General features: G+C 37.0%; 2 protein-coding genes across 2 annotated transcripts; one reads left to right on the forward strand and one right to left on the reverse strand.

The window, feature by feature from the left end:
• The first annotated feature begins 748 nt into the window (after positions 1–748).
• LOC125228699 (rab GDP dissociation inhibitor alpha) lies at positions 749–2,646 on the forward strand. The gene has a single exon (XM_048133356.1). The coding sequence runs from the start codon at positions 857–859 to the stop codon at positions 2,186–2,188; it is 1,332 nt and encodes a 443-aa protein (XP_047989313.1). The 5' UTR covers positions 749–856; the 3' UTR covers positions 2,189–2,646.
• LOC125228698 (beta-alanine-activating enzyme) lies at positions 2,638–19,480 on the reverse strand. Its single transcript, XM_048133355.1, has 6 exons — positions 19,087–19,480; positions 17,560–18,389; positions 11,564–12,398; positions 10,909–11,221; positions 3,592–3,855; positions 2,638–3,113 (listed from the first exon to the last, which is right to left on the reverse strand). The coding sequence occupies exons 1-6, from the start codon at positions 19,314–19,316 to the stop codon at positions 2,700–2,702; spliced, it is 2,886 nt and encodes a 961-aa protein (XP_047989312.1). The 5' UTR covers positions 19,317–19,480; the 3' UTR covers positions 2,638–2,699.
• Positions 19,481–20,337: the final 857 nt, after the last annotated feature.

Below are 20,337 nucleotides of genomic sequence, written 5' to 3' on the forward strand. Positions count from 1 at the left end.
TTTCTGCTGTCAATATGCCTTATTTCGAAAAAAATTGTTCCACATTTCGAAAAAAAATTGTTCCGGATAGCATTTTTCAAAAAATGATTTTCTGAAAAAAGTGTGAATGTCCTCTTTTCGAGCCATCCAGTCCCGGTGGACTGCGGCCAGACGTGTGACGTCAGATTACTCTCGATCGAGCGCTCCAAAATGGCCGCATTTAAATTGCCCGTAAATGATAGTGGTTTTATTTTCTTTTTCTAGAATAGAATCGTATAAAAACATTAAAAAAAGTCATGCATATTCCCTATTCGCCTACCCCTACACACATCGATAAATGAAAATACTGTACTTCACTACGCCTGCCATGTGTCAAAACTTCAATGCTACCAACCCACCAACTCTATGTCAACATGAGTGTTTTTTTTTACAACTGTAATTATACTCAAAATATTTAAAACAACCGTTTTCACGAGGCAAAATATTTCTAGACATAATCACTACATAGTATAAAACAAAGTCGCTTTCTCTGTCCCTATGTATGCTTAAATCTTTAAAACTACGCAACTGATTTTGATGCGGTTTTTTTTAATAGATAGAGTGATTCCAGAGGAAGGTTTACATGTAGGTATAGTACCCGTACGAAGCCGGGGCGGGTCGCTAGTAGATAATAAGTAATTTCGTTTTAAACCATAAACAAATGTTTTGTTTTTATTGGCTACATCGATATTTTCTCTGCGCAAGTTGGAATTGTTACGTTGGCATATGTCTCGTCGACGTCATCGCTGGCGGACATTTTCGTTCCGACATTTTGACATTTATCGCCTCCCGATCAGAGCTTTCATATTGGAGAAATTTTGGCTATCTAGAATTCATCATGGATGAAGAATACGACGCAATTGTCCTCGGAACTGGTTTAAAGGAATGCATTCTAAGTGGGATGCTTTCCGTGTCCGGCAAGAAGGTATTGCACATTGATCGAAACAAGTACTATGGAGGTGAATCTGCGTCAATTACCCCGTTAGAGGAATTGTTCTCAAAGTTCAACGCACCGGCGCCGGATGAAACTTACGGACGAGGCCGCGACTGGAATGTGGACTTGATTCCTAAATTCTTGATGGCCAATGGGCTGCTAGTCAAGTTGCTCATTCACACGGGCGTCACCCGCTACTTGGAGTTCAAGTCAGTGGAAGGAAGCTACGTGTACAAGGGTGGTAAGATCTCCAAAGTACCCGTGGATCAAAAGGAGGCGCTTGCTTCAGACCTAATGGGCATGTTTGAGAAACGTCGTTTCCGCAATTTCCTCATCTATGTCCAAGATTTCCAGGAAGAAGACGCCAAGACGTGGAAAGACTTCGACCCCAGCCAGGCCAACATGCAGTCACTATACGAAAAGTTTGGTCTTGACAGAAACACTCAGGACTTCACTGGTCACGCCCTGGCCCTCTACTTGGATGATGATTACCTCCAGCGGCCAGCTATAGAGACAATTCGTCGCATCAAGTTGTACTCAGATTCTCTTGCTCGATATGGCAAGTCTCCATACCTATATCCCATGTATGGTCTTGGAGAGCTCCCTCAAGGCTTTGCTCGTCTTTCAGCCATTTATGGAGGCACATATATGCTGGATAAACCTATTGATGAGATTGTACTTGGAGAAGGTGGAAAAGTGGTAGGTGTCCGTTCTGGAAATGAGATTGCTAAGTGCAAGCAGGTGTATTGTGACCCTAGTTATGTTCTGGATAGGGTCCGCAAGAAGGCTCAGGTGATCCGTTGCATCTGCCTCTTAGATCACCCTATTGCTAATACCAAGGATGCTTTGTCTACCCAGATTATTATACCTCAGAAGCAAGTGGGCAGGAATTCTGACATCTATGTGTCGCTGGTGTCTTACACACACCAGGTAGCAGCCAAGGGGTGGTTTATTGCAATGGTGTCTACAACTGTTGAAACTAATGATCCAGAGTCTGAAATTAAACCTGGTCTGGACCTTCTTGGAGCCATCAGGCAGAAGTTTGTGTCTGTGTCTGACTACTATGAGCCTACAGATGATGGTAGTCAGAGCCAGATTTTCATATCCGAGTCTTATGATGCCACATCTCACTTTGATTCTACTTGTGTGGATGTGCTCAAAATTTACAAGCGTGGTACAGGGGAGGACTTTGATTTCTCTAAGGTGAAGGTAGAGCTAGGTGAGGAGGATCAGTGAGTGGGTGGATAGGTTGTATTATGTACATTTACACAGCTTGTTAATTATCGTATTTGTTTATGAACTGCTCTGGCAGCGATGTAATGTTCATTAGGGTGTTTTGGGTAAAGATTTATAAAGAGCTTTGATGTATTTGCAGTAGAAGTATATGTGCAAGTTATTCCCATTAAGTGGTCAGCATCTTCATTATTTTATTTATCAAAAATATTTTCAAAAATATAAGATTGTTATACAAAGCATTTTATTCAGTTTTAAGATTGCTTTTATTAATTTTTAAGATAAAAATGAGAGTGATCTGCACAATTCAAGTGATAGGATTATCTCAAAGGAATGCATTCCATTGTGGTACATTAATTTGATCCTGTAACCATATCATATTGTAATGTCAAAATTGTGAATGCTCATTATACCTATATGTCCTGTGTAAGATCATGAATAAAGTTTCATTATACAAGGCATTTTGTTTAATTATTTGAATATTAGCATTTACAAGTAATATCACAAATATATTTCATTCAGGTACACGAAAGTCATGGGGAGTAGTCAAGTCACGAGTGTATTTCAGGCAGTACACATTATCATTCCTACAACCAATGAAAATATAATCACCATACACAGCGGGTGATGAAAACACTTCGCCAGGAAGCATGTAATCTGACTCTATGCTCCCATTACGAGAATCCATGATGCAAATTCTTCCATTATTGGAAACTGCAACTATCTTGTCCCCTATACTGCATGGAGTGGAGTACACTTGGGAATCCAACTGCACCTTCCAATGCAAACTTGGCTGGAAGTTCTTTATATTGATGCTGTAGACCTTTTCATCGTGACACCCAAACACAACTTGCCATTTCAAGTGGTCTGTTTCTTTTATGTAAAGTGACGAGAAGATGTTTCCTTTTGCGCCTTGATATTTCCATATCTGTAAGAACAATATTTTCTTGTTTTATAATTAAGACAACTATGGCATGTCAGCAGGGCTAGCACATGATTGTATGTCACCCGACAAAAATTATACTTATTTTTCTAATTTTATTGTATTATGACAAGGATTTATTTAACTGACAACGAGTCCTCGACAGCGCTGTGCGGGGGTGGCAGAGGGTCGGAACGAACATTGATGTCCATTTGCATGGACTACGGATAAGGGGCAGTAATTACTGGACTGTTGACAACCCTAAAAACTTATTTTCTGTACGGTCCCTGTCTATCTATTCTAAAGTAACTGATAGTGATAGCAGTTAAGCAACTTTGCAACAAATGACTTACGACTCTAGTAATTAAAAGGGTAAATAATTATATATTAATTTAATCTTAAGACAGATTCACGATGCTAGTCGCATGCTGATATTATCCGTGACGTTAGGAGACCACCAAATCACATAACAGGCGATCCTCACCTTGATTCCCTTTTCCACTGTGCGGCAGTGTATCTCGCCGCTCACCTCCGCGAACACCACGTACTTGTCCCCGTCGTACAGCACCGGGCTCGCGAACACGGGGCTACCGAGCGAGCCGCGCCACACCACCGCGTTGGTCTCCGTGTGAACGCAAGCGCAGACCCCGGACAGCGTGCCTACGAGAACGAACTGATTCTTGGCTAGGACGAGGTCCGCCGAAATTCCTTCCTGGGTTATTGTGATTGTCTGCTTGATACTGCCCGTCTGTAATTCAACGAGATAAGTGTCAGCACTATAAATAGGTAGATATATGCAGTCAACTAAGTAGTTGGTGTTGTGACACCTACCAGTGTGACATGTAACTATATTAATGACAATATCTGGGCAACCGAGCTTCGCTCGGTTCTGTTTCGTATCCTTGACATGTGTCGCCATCTAGTTCAAAAATGAATAGTACCTACATCGAGCGAAAGAATTCTCAGCCTTAACAACACAACTACTCCACACGAGATGGCGCGCATTTCGCCACAAAAACTCAAATAGTGTATTTTTCTATTCGTTTTAGCCTTGACCTGTGTCGCCATCTAGTGTTTGTAATAAATAGTACTTACATCAACCGAAAGAATCTGTCTTAACAGTACAACTACTGCACACGAGATGGCGCGCGAAGAAAAACGCATGAAAACTCGAAAATTCGCGTTTTCCGGGACCTAAGGATAAGTTAGGCCGATTTTTCACCCCAAAAACCCCCACATAACAAATTTCTGCGAAATCGTTAGAGCGGTTTCCGAGATCGTCAGTGTAAATAAATATATATATAAATAAATAAATAAATATACAAGAATTGCTCGTTTAAAAGTATAAGATAAGGACGGGTAGTCTATCTCGCGGCGACATACTCTCCTCTCCTCTCACGACAATCATGTGCTAGGCCTACTGGTATGATTTACGAAATATAAAGTGAGCCGACCACACAAACAACTTGTATACTGTCGTCAAGTAGCCTGGATTCAATTTAACTGTCTATATCAATTTACGCTCTTGCATTATCTGAGGTGTATTTTTAAAGCATAACCGAAATCCGAATACGTTTTCAATATCTAAGAGATACTATGAAACTACCCCTTAGGTATCATCAGGCGGGCCGTATGCTTGTTTGCACCATCTGACGCCTGTAGTCTATACTTAACCAGTCTTTAAAACATCTATGGAACAAAAGGTCTTAATTTTATTCCAAACGTAACTGCTCTTATTGGTAAATATTTGTTGAGTTGATGTCTCCCTTTATGTGACACAATGCGTTTGGTAGGTAGGTAATTAGGTATAGGGATCGCCTTACAGCAGATAAGTTTTTCTTCCTTATAGGATTTTGCACTTTTTGCGGCACAACATTAGGTTGAGTTTAATTTCCTGGTGAGATTGAATACATCATTATTAAAACAATTTAGTATTACTCATAATCATACGATTATTTTTATCATCTCATCACTATTGTATGTTCAAGTTTAGTAAGATAAATGTGTTGTTTCCGAGCAATACGTCCTACTTTGTCGCATGCCACGGCCCATGAGTACCTATGCTTTGACAGGACAGGCTATTTGTACCTACCTACAAAGACGAACACAAATCTCCCCTTTATCACAGTATAAAGACAACTCTTTATGGTAAGCGATAAAGTGGGAAATTTACTAAACTTCAATACAAATGCAAAGTTATATGATATTATATATCGTCGGGTGACAAGCGAAAGTCACTAGTCCAGACTTCAGAGTTATTGTGAACCGAAGTAGCATCAAAACAAGGTTGAGTTTTGCTTATTTTTTTTTGTAATTAGTAGAGATCGTTATCAAGGTGCACTTTTCGTGGCAAATGGTACGGTTGGCAAAAAAAAACAAATACTCACATTAAAATATTCATTTTGTTCTTAACTACAAAATAAATACTTACCTTCTTAGGATTACACCTCTATGGTACAAAGCCTTTTCCAACCAACTATATATTTTTAAAACAATATACGTCAAATGACATTAATTATGTCATAAAAATACATTACGCGATTTTAATCCAAATAATCAAATGCACTCTAGATACGACTATCTAGAATTGTTATTCAAGTACCTAGTTAGAGTCCAAAGTAATGCACGACGTAAGACGAGCACGGGGGAGTGTAATAAAGTGCACGAATAATCCTAGTATCTTCATTCACAGTATGGATTTGACACAATACCCAGATTTTATAACAACCTTCCTGGTAATTTAGTTATTTAAAAGGTTTTTTTTCTAATCGACGTGAACGACTGACAGCCAAATGTGTTGAACAAATTTTAGTTATTTATTCAATGTAATTTGGATAAGTAATTATAAATATGTATATATTTCTTAATTGGTTAAGTATATAATGTTTTAAATACTTGTGTATTTGTTTTTTTGCCAACCATACTTTGCCACCAATACAGTACGCTGATAACGATCTTTAGTAATTAGTGACGTTTGCTTGAGACCTATCTAAAATCGCGACACAATTAAGTCTTATCTTGTACTTTAACCGTTGTTCGGGCACAGAACTATAAATCACAGTAGAATTTCAACCTTAGTAGTAGTCTGGTTTAAAAAATAATTCTATTGGGGTTTGGGAAAATTTCATCAAATCATCAAAGCTATGAAATGTGTCGCGGCCTGGAAAAGATCTTAAAAACCTTTTTAGGGTTCCGTAGTCAACTAGGAACCCTTATAGTTTCGCCATGTCTGTCTGTCCGTCCGTCCGTCCGCGGATAATCTCAGTAACCGTTAACCGTTAGCACTAGAAAGCTGAAATTTGGCACCAATATGCATAGCTGGGCACCGTTAATCAAATAGTTAACTTCGATAATTGTTAATCCGTTACTATAAAAGTTAACTTCGTTAATCGTTAAAGCGATAAATTTCAACAAATTTAACGGAAGTTAAAGTTAATCGATAATCCGTTAATCGTGATAAAAAAATACGAGCCCCAATGCAAATGATATCGTCTAGTATGAAAAAAATATTATGTCCTAAATTCGACCTCAAAATTCAGGATGAATTAGATGATTAGTAGAACATGTAACATAAAAACAAGAGAGCTTATAATGCATATTTTATTTATTCAAAACATAAATTAACAATTTTCCTCACTAGTAAACAAAAAAACATAATTTCACCAAATGTAACACTCGCAAAAATGTTCGTCTTCAGCGTAGCCGATGCAGAAAAGAACAACTACCACTTGGTGGCGTCACCTTTTGCATCTAAAACGGCCTTAATTCTGAGCGGCATTGTATCTAGCAACTGTCTATACTCCTCAGGGGTTATTCCATTCCAGACACCCACAAGTTTCTCCTTAAAATCAGCTTTGGATTTAGAAGGATCTTTTCGCAACTTTTTCTTCATTTACCACTACAAAGTTTTTATGGGAGACAAGTCTGGACTGCTGGATGGCCATGATATGGTAGGAATTTGTTTTTGTTTCAGCCACTCCATCGTTGTCTTGCCAGTATGACATAAGGCACCATCTCGTTGAAAAGTAAATCCATTTATATACTTGAACTTTCTTATAGACGGTAATAGTGAACTCTATTCCAAGATGCTTTTGTATTTCTCTGCATTGACGGTTCCATCTATAAATTGCAGACATCCCACACCCTGTGCCGACATACAGCCCCAAATCATTTAAAGATGCTGGAAACTACACCTTGCGTTCAAGACAGTCTTTGTGAAATGCATCTCCTTTATCTTGAATGACTTTACTTCGTTCATCGCCAACTATGACCTCAAATTTGGATTTGTCGCTCCATATTATTTTTCGCCACTGATCGGCAGTCCAGTTTCTGTACTTTTGTGCAAATTTCAACCTGTTAGTTTTCTGCTTTTGAGTAAGTAATGGTTTCTGTTTAGCGGTGTGAAAACCGAAGCCCATTATTATCATTACTGTCTTTCAGGTATCGACTGAAATGTTTATTTTGATCGCGTCATGCCATAGTTAGGTAAGTTCTCCTGCTCTTGCATGACGATTTTTCCTGATGATGCTCCTCAAAATCCTGTTTTCTCTTTGGCAGTTATTCTTCGACGGCCAGATTTATTTAAACAGGAGACGGTTCCGTGTTTTAGTTGATGCTGGATGATTGTATGCGCCGTAGATCTTGGCAAAAAAGGTCTTTGGATATTTTGGAACGTAGATTTGCCGCTATTGTTACTGGAAATTATAATTTTCCTCACTGATTCAGGCACCGACTTACCTCTTGCTATTTTGGTATAAAAATGTTGTAGAATAATTATATTTTTTACAGAATTTACCTTTTTATGTAGCCGTATATCATATCAGACGACTTATAATATTATTAATTCAATATAAAATATTATTGTATAATATTAATCTTACTAAACTATTTTTATTTAAAATAGACGACCTATTATGCCTCAAATATGAACTAGGCGTATTTTTTTGCTTTAGATATGTTATTTTTATGATATGATTATATTAAAACATATAACATTAGGGCATTTTGTACGGCGCAAGATTAAACTAGTTTTAATGGCTTAGTGTGTCGTGTATTCCATTTATCATCAAAGTCAATCTGGGTTTAAATACCAGTTTCGGAAATAAATATCGCACGTTGAAGTGTGACTAGACGATATCATTTGCATTGGGGCTCGTATTTTACTGTAGCTAGTTGCATCAGTTATCAACTATTAAGTTTTTGGGTAAGTTTATTATGTTACTGTAAAAGACCGAAGATCGCCAAAATCTCTTGAAAAATCCCAGCTGCCAATTGGTAAAAGCGAAATGTTAATAAATAGGTGTTGTTCTCTTTGGACTTATAGTATATACGTTGTTTCGGTAAGTCCTAGGTTTTACCTTGGACCCGTAGGTATTGGGTCATTCAAGCGGTCGTAGTCATGGTGCGTAGGTTCCTCGGATTGAGACACCTCTAATCGAAGTTGTGATCCACGGTAACTTGGTAGATAGCATTGCCCGCCGAACTCTGGCTTGATACGTCGGTTGCGCGATTTATGTGCCATGCGTCGTGCCTGATGATTTACATTCTGTTTTGCAGTTAATGGTGGGTGCAGTAGGACTAATAAACTTTAGCAGGTCTCGAACAAGTGATCCAAAGGCACCAATTGATATGTAGACTGAATTTTCGGGAAAATCCTAGGTTTCGCCGTACTCCGGGCTTTTACAGTAGCGGTCAGAGCAAGTTTTACTCGGCGCGTGCGGAACTGGATTAACGGACTCGAAGAAATTTAACGGAAGTTAACGAATCCGTTAACATTTTTTAAAGTTAACTTAAAAGTTAATCCGTTAACCAAAATGTTAACTTCGTTAATTAACGATTAACGGATTAACGAGTTAATGCCCAGCTATGCCAATATGTATATCAATCACGCCAACAAAGTGCAAAAATAAAAAATGGAAAAAAATGTTTTATTAGGGTACCCCCCCCCTACATGTAAAGTGACTGATATAAGTTCAAGTCTCACCCAAGGCAGACATTTTCCACTTTTAAATTTATTTTGAACCATATGTTTAAAAAATATAAAAAAAATCACAAAAGTAGAACTTTATAAAGACTTTCTAGGAAAATTGTTTTGAACTTGATAGGTTCAGTAGTTTTTGAGAAAAATACGGAAAACTACGGAACCCTACACTGAGCGTGGCCCGACACGCTCTTGGCCAGTTTTTCTACTTGTCGACTGTAATCTGTCAATTAGGACACCATAGACTAAACTATAAGTGCTAATTTTTCAGTGTTGGATACTCTATGGCAGTTCCGACTCAATTATAATAAGCCCATTATAGTTGACTTTAGTTAACTGTAATAATTTCAAAAATAGAACTTCATACAATTTCTATACTAATTTGCGATACCTGGCAAATTTTCCTGCATCTGAAACACATTTCTTTTTATCTGTCGCGTTATCGGCCAATCAGAGACGGTTATTACAAACAATTGGTTGCTAGGTAATTCGATGTTGATACAACGGTGAACGACTCTATTAAATAATTTGCACTCAAAATTTTGTTTTTGATATCAGCATTGGAGTACTGGAAAAATTTAGAGGGTGTAGTTTGCCAGACAGTTATAGAATTTTGCTTGTTTGAAGGGAATAATACTTCAGCTTTTTCTGGTGCAATGAGAAGTGAAGCCCCATTCATGCAAGCTAGGAGTATTTCAATCATTGATGGATCAAAAGTGAGTGGTGTGGAAAAGTAAATGATGTCATCTTCAGTAATGTTAAACATTTTGGTAAGATCATTAACATTTGGCTGTATGCTCTGAACTGGGACTTCAATGTGCTTAGGTTGTCCAGTGCTACCAGAAGTCTGTGCGATAAATGAATGTTCTGCCACAAAGGAATTGTTTTGTAAACTATGTTCTTGATTAAAGAAATCCACAACCATGTCAAACACCTCAATAGTTTTATCTGGCTTCTTTCCAAAAAGCTCAGATGTTGAGCCTGTTTCTGCATCTTTGATGATGATAAAAATTGTGAATTTGACATTTTGAATTACATTATCTATATCTTGCATAGGATCAAGAAACATGAATGTTGTACAGCATTTGTGGGCTCTAAAACAAATAATTATTAATTAAAATTATGATAATCCACGCTGTAAAGAGTTCGAAACGTCGGGATGAATTTTAAATTCATTATACGCGATTTAATCCGTTTCCATAGTTTTATTTTATGATAATCCAGTCAATAGTAAGTAAAGACTTATAATGAAACGTCCCCAATATTTATTTATTTATTTATGGCAGTTCCGACTCAATTATAATAAGCCCATTATAGTTGACTTTAGTTAACTGTAATAATTTCAAAAATAGAACTTCATACAATTTCTATACTAATTTGCGATACCTGGCAAATTTTCCTGCATCTGAAACACATTTTTTTTTATCTGTCGCGTTATCGGCCAATCAGAGACGGTTATTACAAACAATTGGTTGCTAGGTAATTCGATGTTGATACAACGGTGAACGACTCTATTAACATTAATTTTAACTTGCATGAATGATGATATTTCCGTCCATTGATGATGAAGATGATGACTCGTAGAAAAAGTATTGTATACAATAGTGATATAATTAAGCTTTTCACTCTCGTACCGTTCTATTAGGCCACTCAGCAAGCTTCGTGGCCTAAACATGGTACTCGACTGAAAAGCTTTGTATTATATCACGATTGTATAAAATACTATTAATAACTATAATGTTATATGAAAAAAATGCACATGAAATTATAAACAAAACGCCTAACGGTAACGTCGGTAACATAGTAGCAAATTCAACTCACCGTGACATTAATGCATCGTATGTTTCCATCGTAGGCAGCGACGTACACGAATCCATTGCAGCACACAGCTTTACTTTTTATCATCGATGGAAGTTTGACCATCCATATCTCTTTGCAATTTTCGAGAGTGAAACAGACGAGAGTTCCATCGTGGGCCCCGACGACGCCCAGAGGCGGGATGGGCGGCTGGCTGTAGCACAACACTGAGGCTTCGACGCGCGACTTTATCTGCATCTGCCCTTGTAAGATGCCGGTTACAGCGTCGGCTACAATGATCTTGCCGGAGTGGCTGCCGACTGTTACGAACATTTTGCTGGAAAAGATATTAGAGATCAGTGCTGATCAGCGAACTTATGTAGGTATGAATTCGAATTACCTCTTTTCGCACTTGTAAATAACTATTTTAGACAACCTAAGTACCTCTACCTATGCAGTATGGTACCTGAAAAAGTAAATGAATTGAGATGCCATCTGTTATCGTACTCAAGCTGCTGGATACGGGTAAAGGTGCTGTTACACGGGCAAGACAATTGCCAGCAATTCACATACCATTGTCGCGTTTGCTCCATAGTTCGTTGGTGCGTATTGAAAAAACGCGACAATAGTATGTGTAATGCAATGAAGGTTAAAAATTGAAAATATTTAGCAATCTTACTGTCCACTCAGAAACAAAGATGGCGATGCATCGACACACTTGCCGGTGTCGTGAGTCCACAGCACGATGAAGTCGTCCACGTGCGAGGGGCACACACTCGCACGTTTGGAGCTGTACGTCCCGGTATTCGATCTGGCTCGTTTGCCCTTTCTACTTGATACCTTCTTATCCATTTTAAATTCCTTGTTAGATAATTCCAATATCTCATCAATTGATTTAGTATCTGTTAGCAAATGCGGCAGAATGAACTTACTTAGCTTTGGAAAACTTAAAGAAATTTTGTTACACATTGAGACAGCGAGAAATGATGTTCCACCTAGTGAAAAGAAATCTTTGTTTTTAATAGAATCATAACTAAAGTTCTTGTTAAATGTTTCATTCAGTTCTTTTAAGAATATAGACTTCACTCCGGGCAATAAATTTGATGAGCTTTCTAACATTCTGGAGAGGATTAATTTGGAAACTTTTCCATGTGGGTTAGTGGGAAGGTTGTCCACGCGTACGATCTTGTCTGGCCAATGCTTGTCGTCTAGTTTGCATTTAAGGAAGTCTGAGAGTTCCCGACTGCTGAGCATCTCTGAGGAGAAGTAAACCACTAGTAGCATAGGTTTAGGTAGCCATAGGCAGGAGCAGGTCTTAACTCGTGGACACAGCATGATTGTAGATTCAATCAATTGTAAATTTACTTTGTTTCCAAATCTCTTTATGACGTCATCTTTTCGGCCCCGATAATATATGGTGCCATGCTTCACTTCTCCCAAATCACCTGTGTCAATTTTTATAGGACTCTCTCTATTATGTTTATTTAATATAACACACCGTCTTGTTTTACTCACTGTAAATAAAATAAATTGATTGTAAGTACTTTTAGCCTAAGACCGGTACGATATTTTTGAAAATAATTCTATAACAGCAGTTTTATTTCATATACAGCGCTTAATCGCAATTTAAAAAGCCTATATTACCGAATCCACCAATAGTTTGGAATGGAAGATATTAGAAAAAACTACGCCCAGAAAATAAGCGTTTTCTTTCAGCAAAATACCTCACAGTAATTTAATGGTGGAAACATGTAGAAAAAAATCAGTTTTAAGGTTTACAACCCGAAGCCACCTAAACATATGACGGGAAATAAGACTATTTTTATTGATATAGACTTTTTGAATTTTGTCTAACGTGCTCTAGAGCTGATATAATAACAGATATTTTTAAGCAGAAATGAATAGCACATAATTTTTCAGATATTTAACATATAAAAACCACCAACATATTTATATGGAAATAAAAAAATCTAAATATTTGACCGGGCAAATTCGAAACAGATAATAGTACGAGGTTGACTTTTATTGTCCCTATTTAACAATATTAACAGCATGATAATCCACCCAATAAGTTTGACCTTTATTTAATACTTGAATTTAATAATTTATTTACATTTTTGCGTGGTTTGGTTTGGACCTTAGTGTCTTACATTTAGGAATCCATATGGCAAACCACCACGCCAGTGGAGCTGGGCCGAGAGTAGGTGATGAGCCGTGTTGCATGCTTTTTATTCTGTTCTTCTATTACACATTAACGTAAATGAGGTGGCACACTGACACTTTACCCCGCCAGGTGGCGCCTATGCAAGAGTCTAGGCATGTCACTGTCGTTCATATGTGAGAGAGAGAAAAAACATAATCATCAGCTTCTCGCTCTCACGTCTCACGGACTAATAGGGTGGCGCCATCTGTCATATCCTTTGAGTGTTCCTCCTCATTAAATGCCTGTTTCTACATAAGTAATATTTTAGGTAGATTAAAAACAGACGTTTCCCATTGATAATAAAGTCCAAAGGAATTAAAAAAATTACATATTTATTTTAGGCATGCGATTTGACAGTCGTCGAAAAGAGTATATACTTGTCAGTACATACATCTATCTCACGTTTTTCTCTTCTACCATTTGACAGATCTCCGTCATCTTGTGAAATGTATTCTTCCATTCTTCAGAATCGTTGAAGCAACGCTTGTTACAAACACGCGAAAGCTATGCTAAGTCTAATTTCGACCCATATGTCACAGCCAGGTATAGCCCCGGCGATTATCGTTAGACTTACAAGCGACAGGTCACGGGTTCAAATCTTAGTGTCGCATACGTAGATATTACAGCTTTTTTAATTCATTTTTTTTAATGTTTTATTTATATTATAAGTTGATGAGTACAAGCTACTGCAATGACATTAAATACAAGGACGCACAATTCCTAACAAAAATGTTTTAAAAATCTGGGTCTAAATTACATTTATAACATTCTTGTTGATGCTAATAACGTTAACTTCTTATCTGCTTAGGAAAAAAATCGTTCATGCCATAACCAACTTAGTGTATAAAGACCTAACCTAAGTATCAAAATTGCAAATGGAACTGCGACACACTAAAAACTCTTTATCAAAATACCTTTTGTCATAATATGCTCAAATGACTTATATGTCAAAATGAATTGCGAACGAATATTGAACGAATGGAGCCGCTACCAATATATAATAAGTATGTAGGTATTAGATATTTCCAATTTATTCCATAAATAGAAATACCTAAAAAAGGCCACATTTTACTTCTTCATTACATAAACTTTAAAAATACCCTACTGTATCATATTTATCTTGGGCACTTGTACTCCGTTTATTACAATAAATGTATGTAATGTATGTATGTGTAAATTTCCTGAAATAAATGTCATATCTTGTTGTCACAAAGAAAAATTTACAGGGCTTCCAAGAATCTCGAGCTGGAAGAAAAATATTTTCTATGAAAATAATTAAATTCGACAGCAGACAACCCAAAGGTTAATCGGATTTATTTATTATAGGCATTTGTTTTAAATTAAATACCAGTGGCTCTGATCTGATAGTGGGATATTCTTTAAAATTTCTTTTCAAAAGGAGATTTAATGTTGGTAATGCCATTCAAATTATATTAGAAGTGTCTACGCGAGTGTTTGAATTTATTTATAGGATAGCAAATATTGAAAGTACTGTAATATGGGTACAAAAGCCTGCCTATTGAAATATAAAATACATAGCAAATAGTATAGAAAGGACCTACGACCTTTCGACTTTTTATTTACACTACATACCGACCATACAACTCACTCTAATTAATCTTGGTTTTAAAAAGTGCGTTTTCACATTATCCGATCCGATATCGGATGTCGGACCGATATCCCATACATTACAGGCGGAATCTTGGATTCTTCTATTGATATCCTTCCGACATCCGTTATCGGATCGGATAATCTGAAAACGGTCTAATAGCGACTCAATAGTTTTTGTTCCTTGACGGTCATTAATTTGAACTAATAAAATTACTTATTTAAATCTATACAATTACGAGTATTAGAATGTATAATACATTCATTTTGTAATGTAATCCAAAGAAATAACTTATAGAAATATATTCTACCCTTTTTTTCCGATCACTATTTAGCCAATTTTTCATTGAGTCATACCATGGACTTTCAATAGGGACTGAGCTCACACTTTTTTTGCCATACTAAATTGAACTTTATCACCAGTGCAGAAAGGCGTTATTATTAGACTAGTAAAAGTGTGTCCATATGAGAGGGTCAAAGTTGGGGCTGGTGTCCCTCTCGCACGTGTGACCAGTGTTAAAGAGATTACTATAGTAGTAGTATTTTTACCTGTATGATAACTAAGTTCATAAACTTCTTAAATGATTTTTGTATTATATCGAGGCAAGGATATTAATACCTTGTAACGAATTGGTAAGTCATTATTATGAAGCCATAAAACCAAAGATTTGCGCAATTAAAAAAAACCTTTAATTCGGTATTAGTAGATTTGGTAGTAACTTTGAATATTGACTGGTAAATTAATTTTTATTAAGCAGAAACGTCTGCTAACGATTCTAAACATTTTTATATTAAAGGAAAAAATGGAAAAATTTACGCTTCCGGCGGGACTTGAACCCGCATCATTTTTGCAATCCGTGCAATGCTCTTACCAATTGAGCTACGGAAGCCACGCCGGACTTCGCAAATTTTTCCATGCCTTTCCTTTTGTACACACGTCTTGGGGTGACGTCTAGCGCCTAGATGCGGGTTCAAGTCCCGCCGGAAGCGTAAATTTTTCCATTTTTTCCTTTAATATAAAAATATTGACTGGTATCCCCAAATAATGACAGTGATGACGTTATTAAAATAATTTTGACAGTGGCAATAAGTGCGAGAGGGACACCAGCCTCAACAGAACTTTACCCTCTCGCGTGGACACACTTTTTGGCCTAACAACTCAATCTAGCTTAATAATATATAAATCTATGAGTCATACCGGACAACTGTCACTGTACATTTGTAATCCTTATTACAAGGGCATATCGTCTAGCGATGGTTAGCTAAGACAGAGTATTGCGGTTAGTAGGAACGATGTTGAACCTTAGGTTACCTTCAATCAATACTAATACTGAAAGACAATTTTTAAACTTATTGCATTAAGTACATGTGTCTAACAAAATTTCAATGAAATGGGCTGTAAATCTAATACTAAAAAAATCTATATTTAAAAAGAGAGGGTTGAAAAGGGTATAAAAGATAAAAAAATAATAACAAGAAAAAAAGGTTTCTACTGCCGAGGATCGAACCCACGACGTCAGGTCAGGAGCGCGCCCATTGTCTTACGCTACTATAACTGAGCTATTTAAGCGATAGTAAAGGTGGCGAAATATATTACTATACCGCGATGTAATGAAAATACGAATGAATAACTAACTTTTGAAATAATGCAGAAAATGACATCGTCAATAGCAGAGTTTGTAGGTAAATGAAAATTATGAAAATACTTCTTTCAGTACAGGTTTTAGCGGTTCTTGGCGTGCATTTAAAGGTGGCTTATTTTTTATACTTCTTTATTATGATCTTAACGAAAAGTCTGTTCCAATTTTTTTGCTGATATAATTTTTGCCGTGAATGTTCTTCCGAGCTAGTAAAAAATTGAACTTCCGTTTTGTTTTTAGGGTGGTTTCAGTAGAAATAGTGTTTCAACACATAATGTATGTACAAAACAACCATAACTTCACTTGTCCTATTATTGCTTGTGTCATAACTAATTTATTTAGTTCGCTTTTTGTTACTACGCAGTATCATTCACAAAAAGAGGTGGTTTCTTAGTGTGTTATAAAGGTCGTAAATTAAAGTAGTCGAATTTAAAACAAAAGTCCTGATACCATTTTCGCCTGATTTTTAGTGAATTAAAATAATCTTTTTTTTATTATATCATACGTTTCTTGCCACAAATTTTGGTGGCTTCACTAAAAGAACTATACCAAATTACCAAACTTAATTTTTGGTGACATAAAAAGTACTGTTATAGAATTAAGTTATTTTCCCAGTAGTAGCAAGACCGGATAGCTCTTGGGGTATTTAAAATGTAGTCAACTTGCGAATGCTTTGGAATGAAAATAATGGTTTTTATTTATATTGTAAAATTATAGACAATTTTAAGTAGTGAAGAAATCTAAAAATTACAGCCACAACCACTAACTAACCTAACCACAAAATTAAAATGTTGAATAATCACCCGATATAGTGGACCGATTTTCATGAAACATGGCTAAGAACACTCCCGACTAACTCAGCTTTCAAACAAAAAAACTAAATCCAAATTAGTTCATCCGTTCGGGAGCTACGATGCCACAGACAGACAGACACACACACACAGATAAACAGACAGACAGACAGACACGTCATACTTATAACACCCCATCTTTTTTGCGTCTGGGGTTAAAAAGGATAAAAATGCCTGCCTCGTAAAACAGTAGTATTTTTATTTTGATGATGGTCTCTAAACAGGAATCCTCTCAATAATTAATCATTTAATTCTGAGATGGCTCAAGGGCAACTTCAGTGCAGAGGGCTGGTAGTAGGGTCCGGGCCCATATTTCAAGAACAACATATCTCTCTACTACTAATTGCTTAGTTATTATAAGAGTATAACTCACCTAATATAATTTCTCCAACTTTGTTGGCCTTATCAATGGGTTCTACCACAATTTGTGTCTCTGACAGACAATTACCAAGTGGAATCTCCCTATCAGTCTGGATTTTCTCCAGGTCTAATTCTGCCATGCTGGCCCAGCAGGACATTTCAGTCACTCCATACAGGGTGAATATTCTTGTTTTATTGTTCTTATCTTTCAGTTCCTTCAACCTTTTCATTCCATTCAGTGGCTCTCCCCCTAAAGCTAGTATTTTTAGAGTCGAGTTTGCACTCAAAATTTTGTTTTTGATATCAGCATTGGAGTACTGGAAAAATTTAGAGGGTGTAGTTTGCCAGACAGTTATAGAATTTTGCTTGTTTGAAGGGAATAATACTTCAGCTTTTTCTGGTGCAATGAGAAGTGAAGCCCCATTCATGCAAGCTAGGAGTATTTCAATCATTGATGGATCAAAAGTGAGTGGTGTGGAAAAGTAAATGATGTCATCTTCAGTAATGTTAAACATTTTGGTAAGATCATTAACATTTGGCTGTATGCTCTGAACTGGGACTTCAATGTGCTTAGGTTGTCCAGTGCTACCAGAAGTCTGTGCGATAAATGAATGTTCTGCCACAAAGGAATTGTTTTGTAAACTATGTTCTTGATTAAAGAAATCCACAACCATGTCAAACACCTCAATAGTTTTATCTGGCTTCTTTCCAAAAAGCTCAGATGTTGAGCCTGTTTCTGCATCTTTGACGATGATAAAAATTGTGAATTTGACATTTTGAATTACATTATCTATATCTTGCATAGGATCAAGAAACATGAATGTTGTACAGCATTTGTGGGCTCTAAAACAAATAATTATTAATTAAAATTATGATAATCCACGCTGTAAAGAGTTCGAAACGTCAGGATGAATTCTAAATTCATTATACGCGATTTAATCCGTTTCCATAGTTTTATTTTATGATAATCCAGTCAATAGTAAGTAAAGACTTATAAATCTTATAATGAAACCTTATTTTAAAATCAAGTATCTAAAGTTCAGGAAATTTGGTGATGAAGTATTACGGTGAAAGAATTCATCAAAAATACTAAAGAATGTTGAAAATCCAGTCTGATATATAGATAGGAGGAAACTCGACAAGTTACATACATATAAAAAAATATTATCAACAGATAAAAAATATCATACAAAAACATTAAGATATGAGATATTGTTATTGAAGCGATATTTTCATATTTTAATGATTATTTGGGCACAATCGCTACATGTTGCTAAATAATTAAGAATATTTAAATGGACAGGCTAAGTTAATTCAATTAAGTCATCAAACTCAAGAAGGCCTCTGGTGTGGGTACTCAGACTACAAATATACATATCTATTTATTAAATGATATTTACAATAAGATCTCAATATAGCCCGTAAATTCAATGAACTATAGCACTGTGTACAGTGCAGAATGGACAAGTTGACATATATTTAACTGGTACAGAATTACTGAGCTCTGCCTTGCCGGTTGACATAAGATTAAGATACTTACGCGGCTACAACGCATGGGATCAGAATGTTCCTCTTCGATATAAGACCGATTACACCTCTCTTGTTCTGAAATTGCTGAATGTTCTGGGTGATACATTCGCACACGCCGTACAACTCAGAGTACGTGTAATTCTTGTACGTGCCATCCTTGTACAGAGTTACGGCAACTCTTGAGGGGTGTTTAGCACAAGTTCGTACAAAGATGTCGTAATATCCGCGCTTATGTTTCATTTGTTTACAAGTAGTTTACCCTCAGCACAAGGTAATTTATTCGGAGGAATGCATTATTTAAGCTTGGAATAAACGTGAACCTATCTTTCATAATAATATTAGATGCTATTTTTGTTTAGAATTGGAAAGCGCGGAGAAGAAAACAACAATCCAGATTGAATTTTGTAAATAGCTGTCACTGTCAGGCAGGCTGTCAGCAGTATCAGCTGTCAACGTCAGTGTCCATTTTTTTTTATGTCCTTAATGCCGCAATAGACGACCATACCGGACTGGTACGAATTTTCAGAATCGGATATTGGAGCGCGATACCCCCTATCAAAAAATATAATACTCGCTAGGAAAAGAACGCCAACTTCATACAAAAAAATGCCCCCTTCCCATCACCCTTCACACGTTTATACTAGTGGCGGTCTCAAATAAATTCCAACGGGCATTAATGGAACTAAAATTGACAACACCCGGTTTAGCGGAGATGGGACGGATGGGACGTTTGTGGATGGGACAGACACGGGTTAGGAGTGGATCATGTCAAGACGTGTCCTGACGGTACGTCCACTACGTCCCTCGCAATTATTGGAAGGAAGAATAACAATCGCGGGTGCCACGCCACGCATCAGTCTAGTCCGCCACCATGTCAGCACAACCTAGATCGTCCACATTTAGAGAGCGCGCACACGGGCAACTTTTGGCAGCGACCATGGCCTAGTATGAAAGTGCGCACACGAAGCGACGCAACTTTTCATACAAATACGAAAGTCGCCGAGCAACTTTGTCGTCCGTGGGCGCGCACCCTTAGTGTAACATGTCCTGTCCGATAGTAGTCCGGTCTGTCGCCATGACAAGTGTGGACCATACGTAGTATCTACTTAGTAGTTTGTGTGTGGACCCATCTTAACTTGCGCGCGCTTTCAGGATGCGCACAGAAAAAAATAACGCGCCTATTTTTATATTTGTTTGTTACGAACGTTACGAATTTTATTATTGTGCGAGTAAAAATCGCTAAAAATGTAAATTTCAAATG

The sequence above is a fragment of the Leguminivora glycinivorella genome, chromosome 8 (assembly GCF_023078275.1).
Source record: "Leguminivora glycinivorella isolate SPB_JAAS2020 chromosome 8, LegGlyc_1.1, whole genome shotgun sequence".
Lineage (NCBI taxonomy): Eukaryota > Metazoa > Arthropoda > Insecta > Lepidoptera > Tortricidae > Leguminivora > Leguminivora glycinivorella.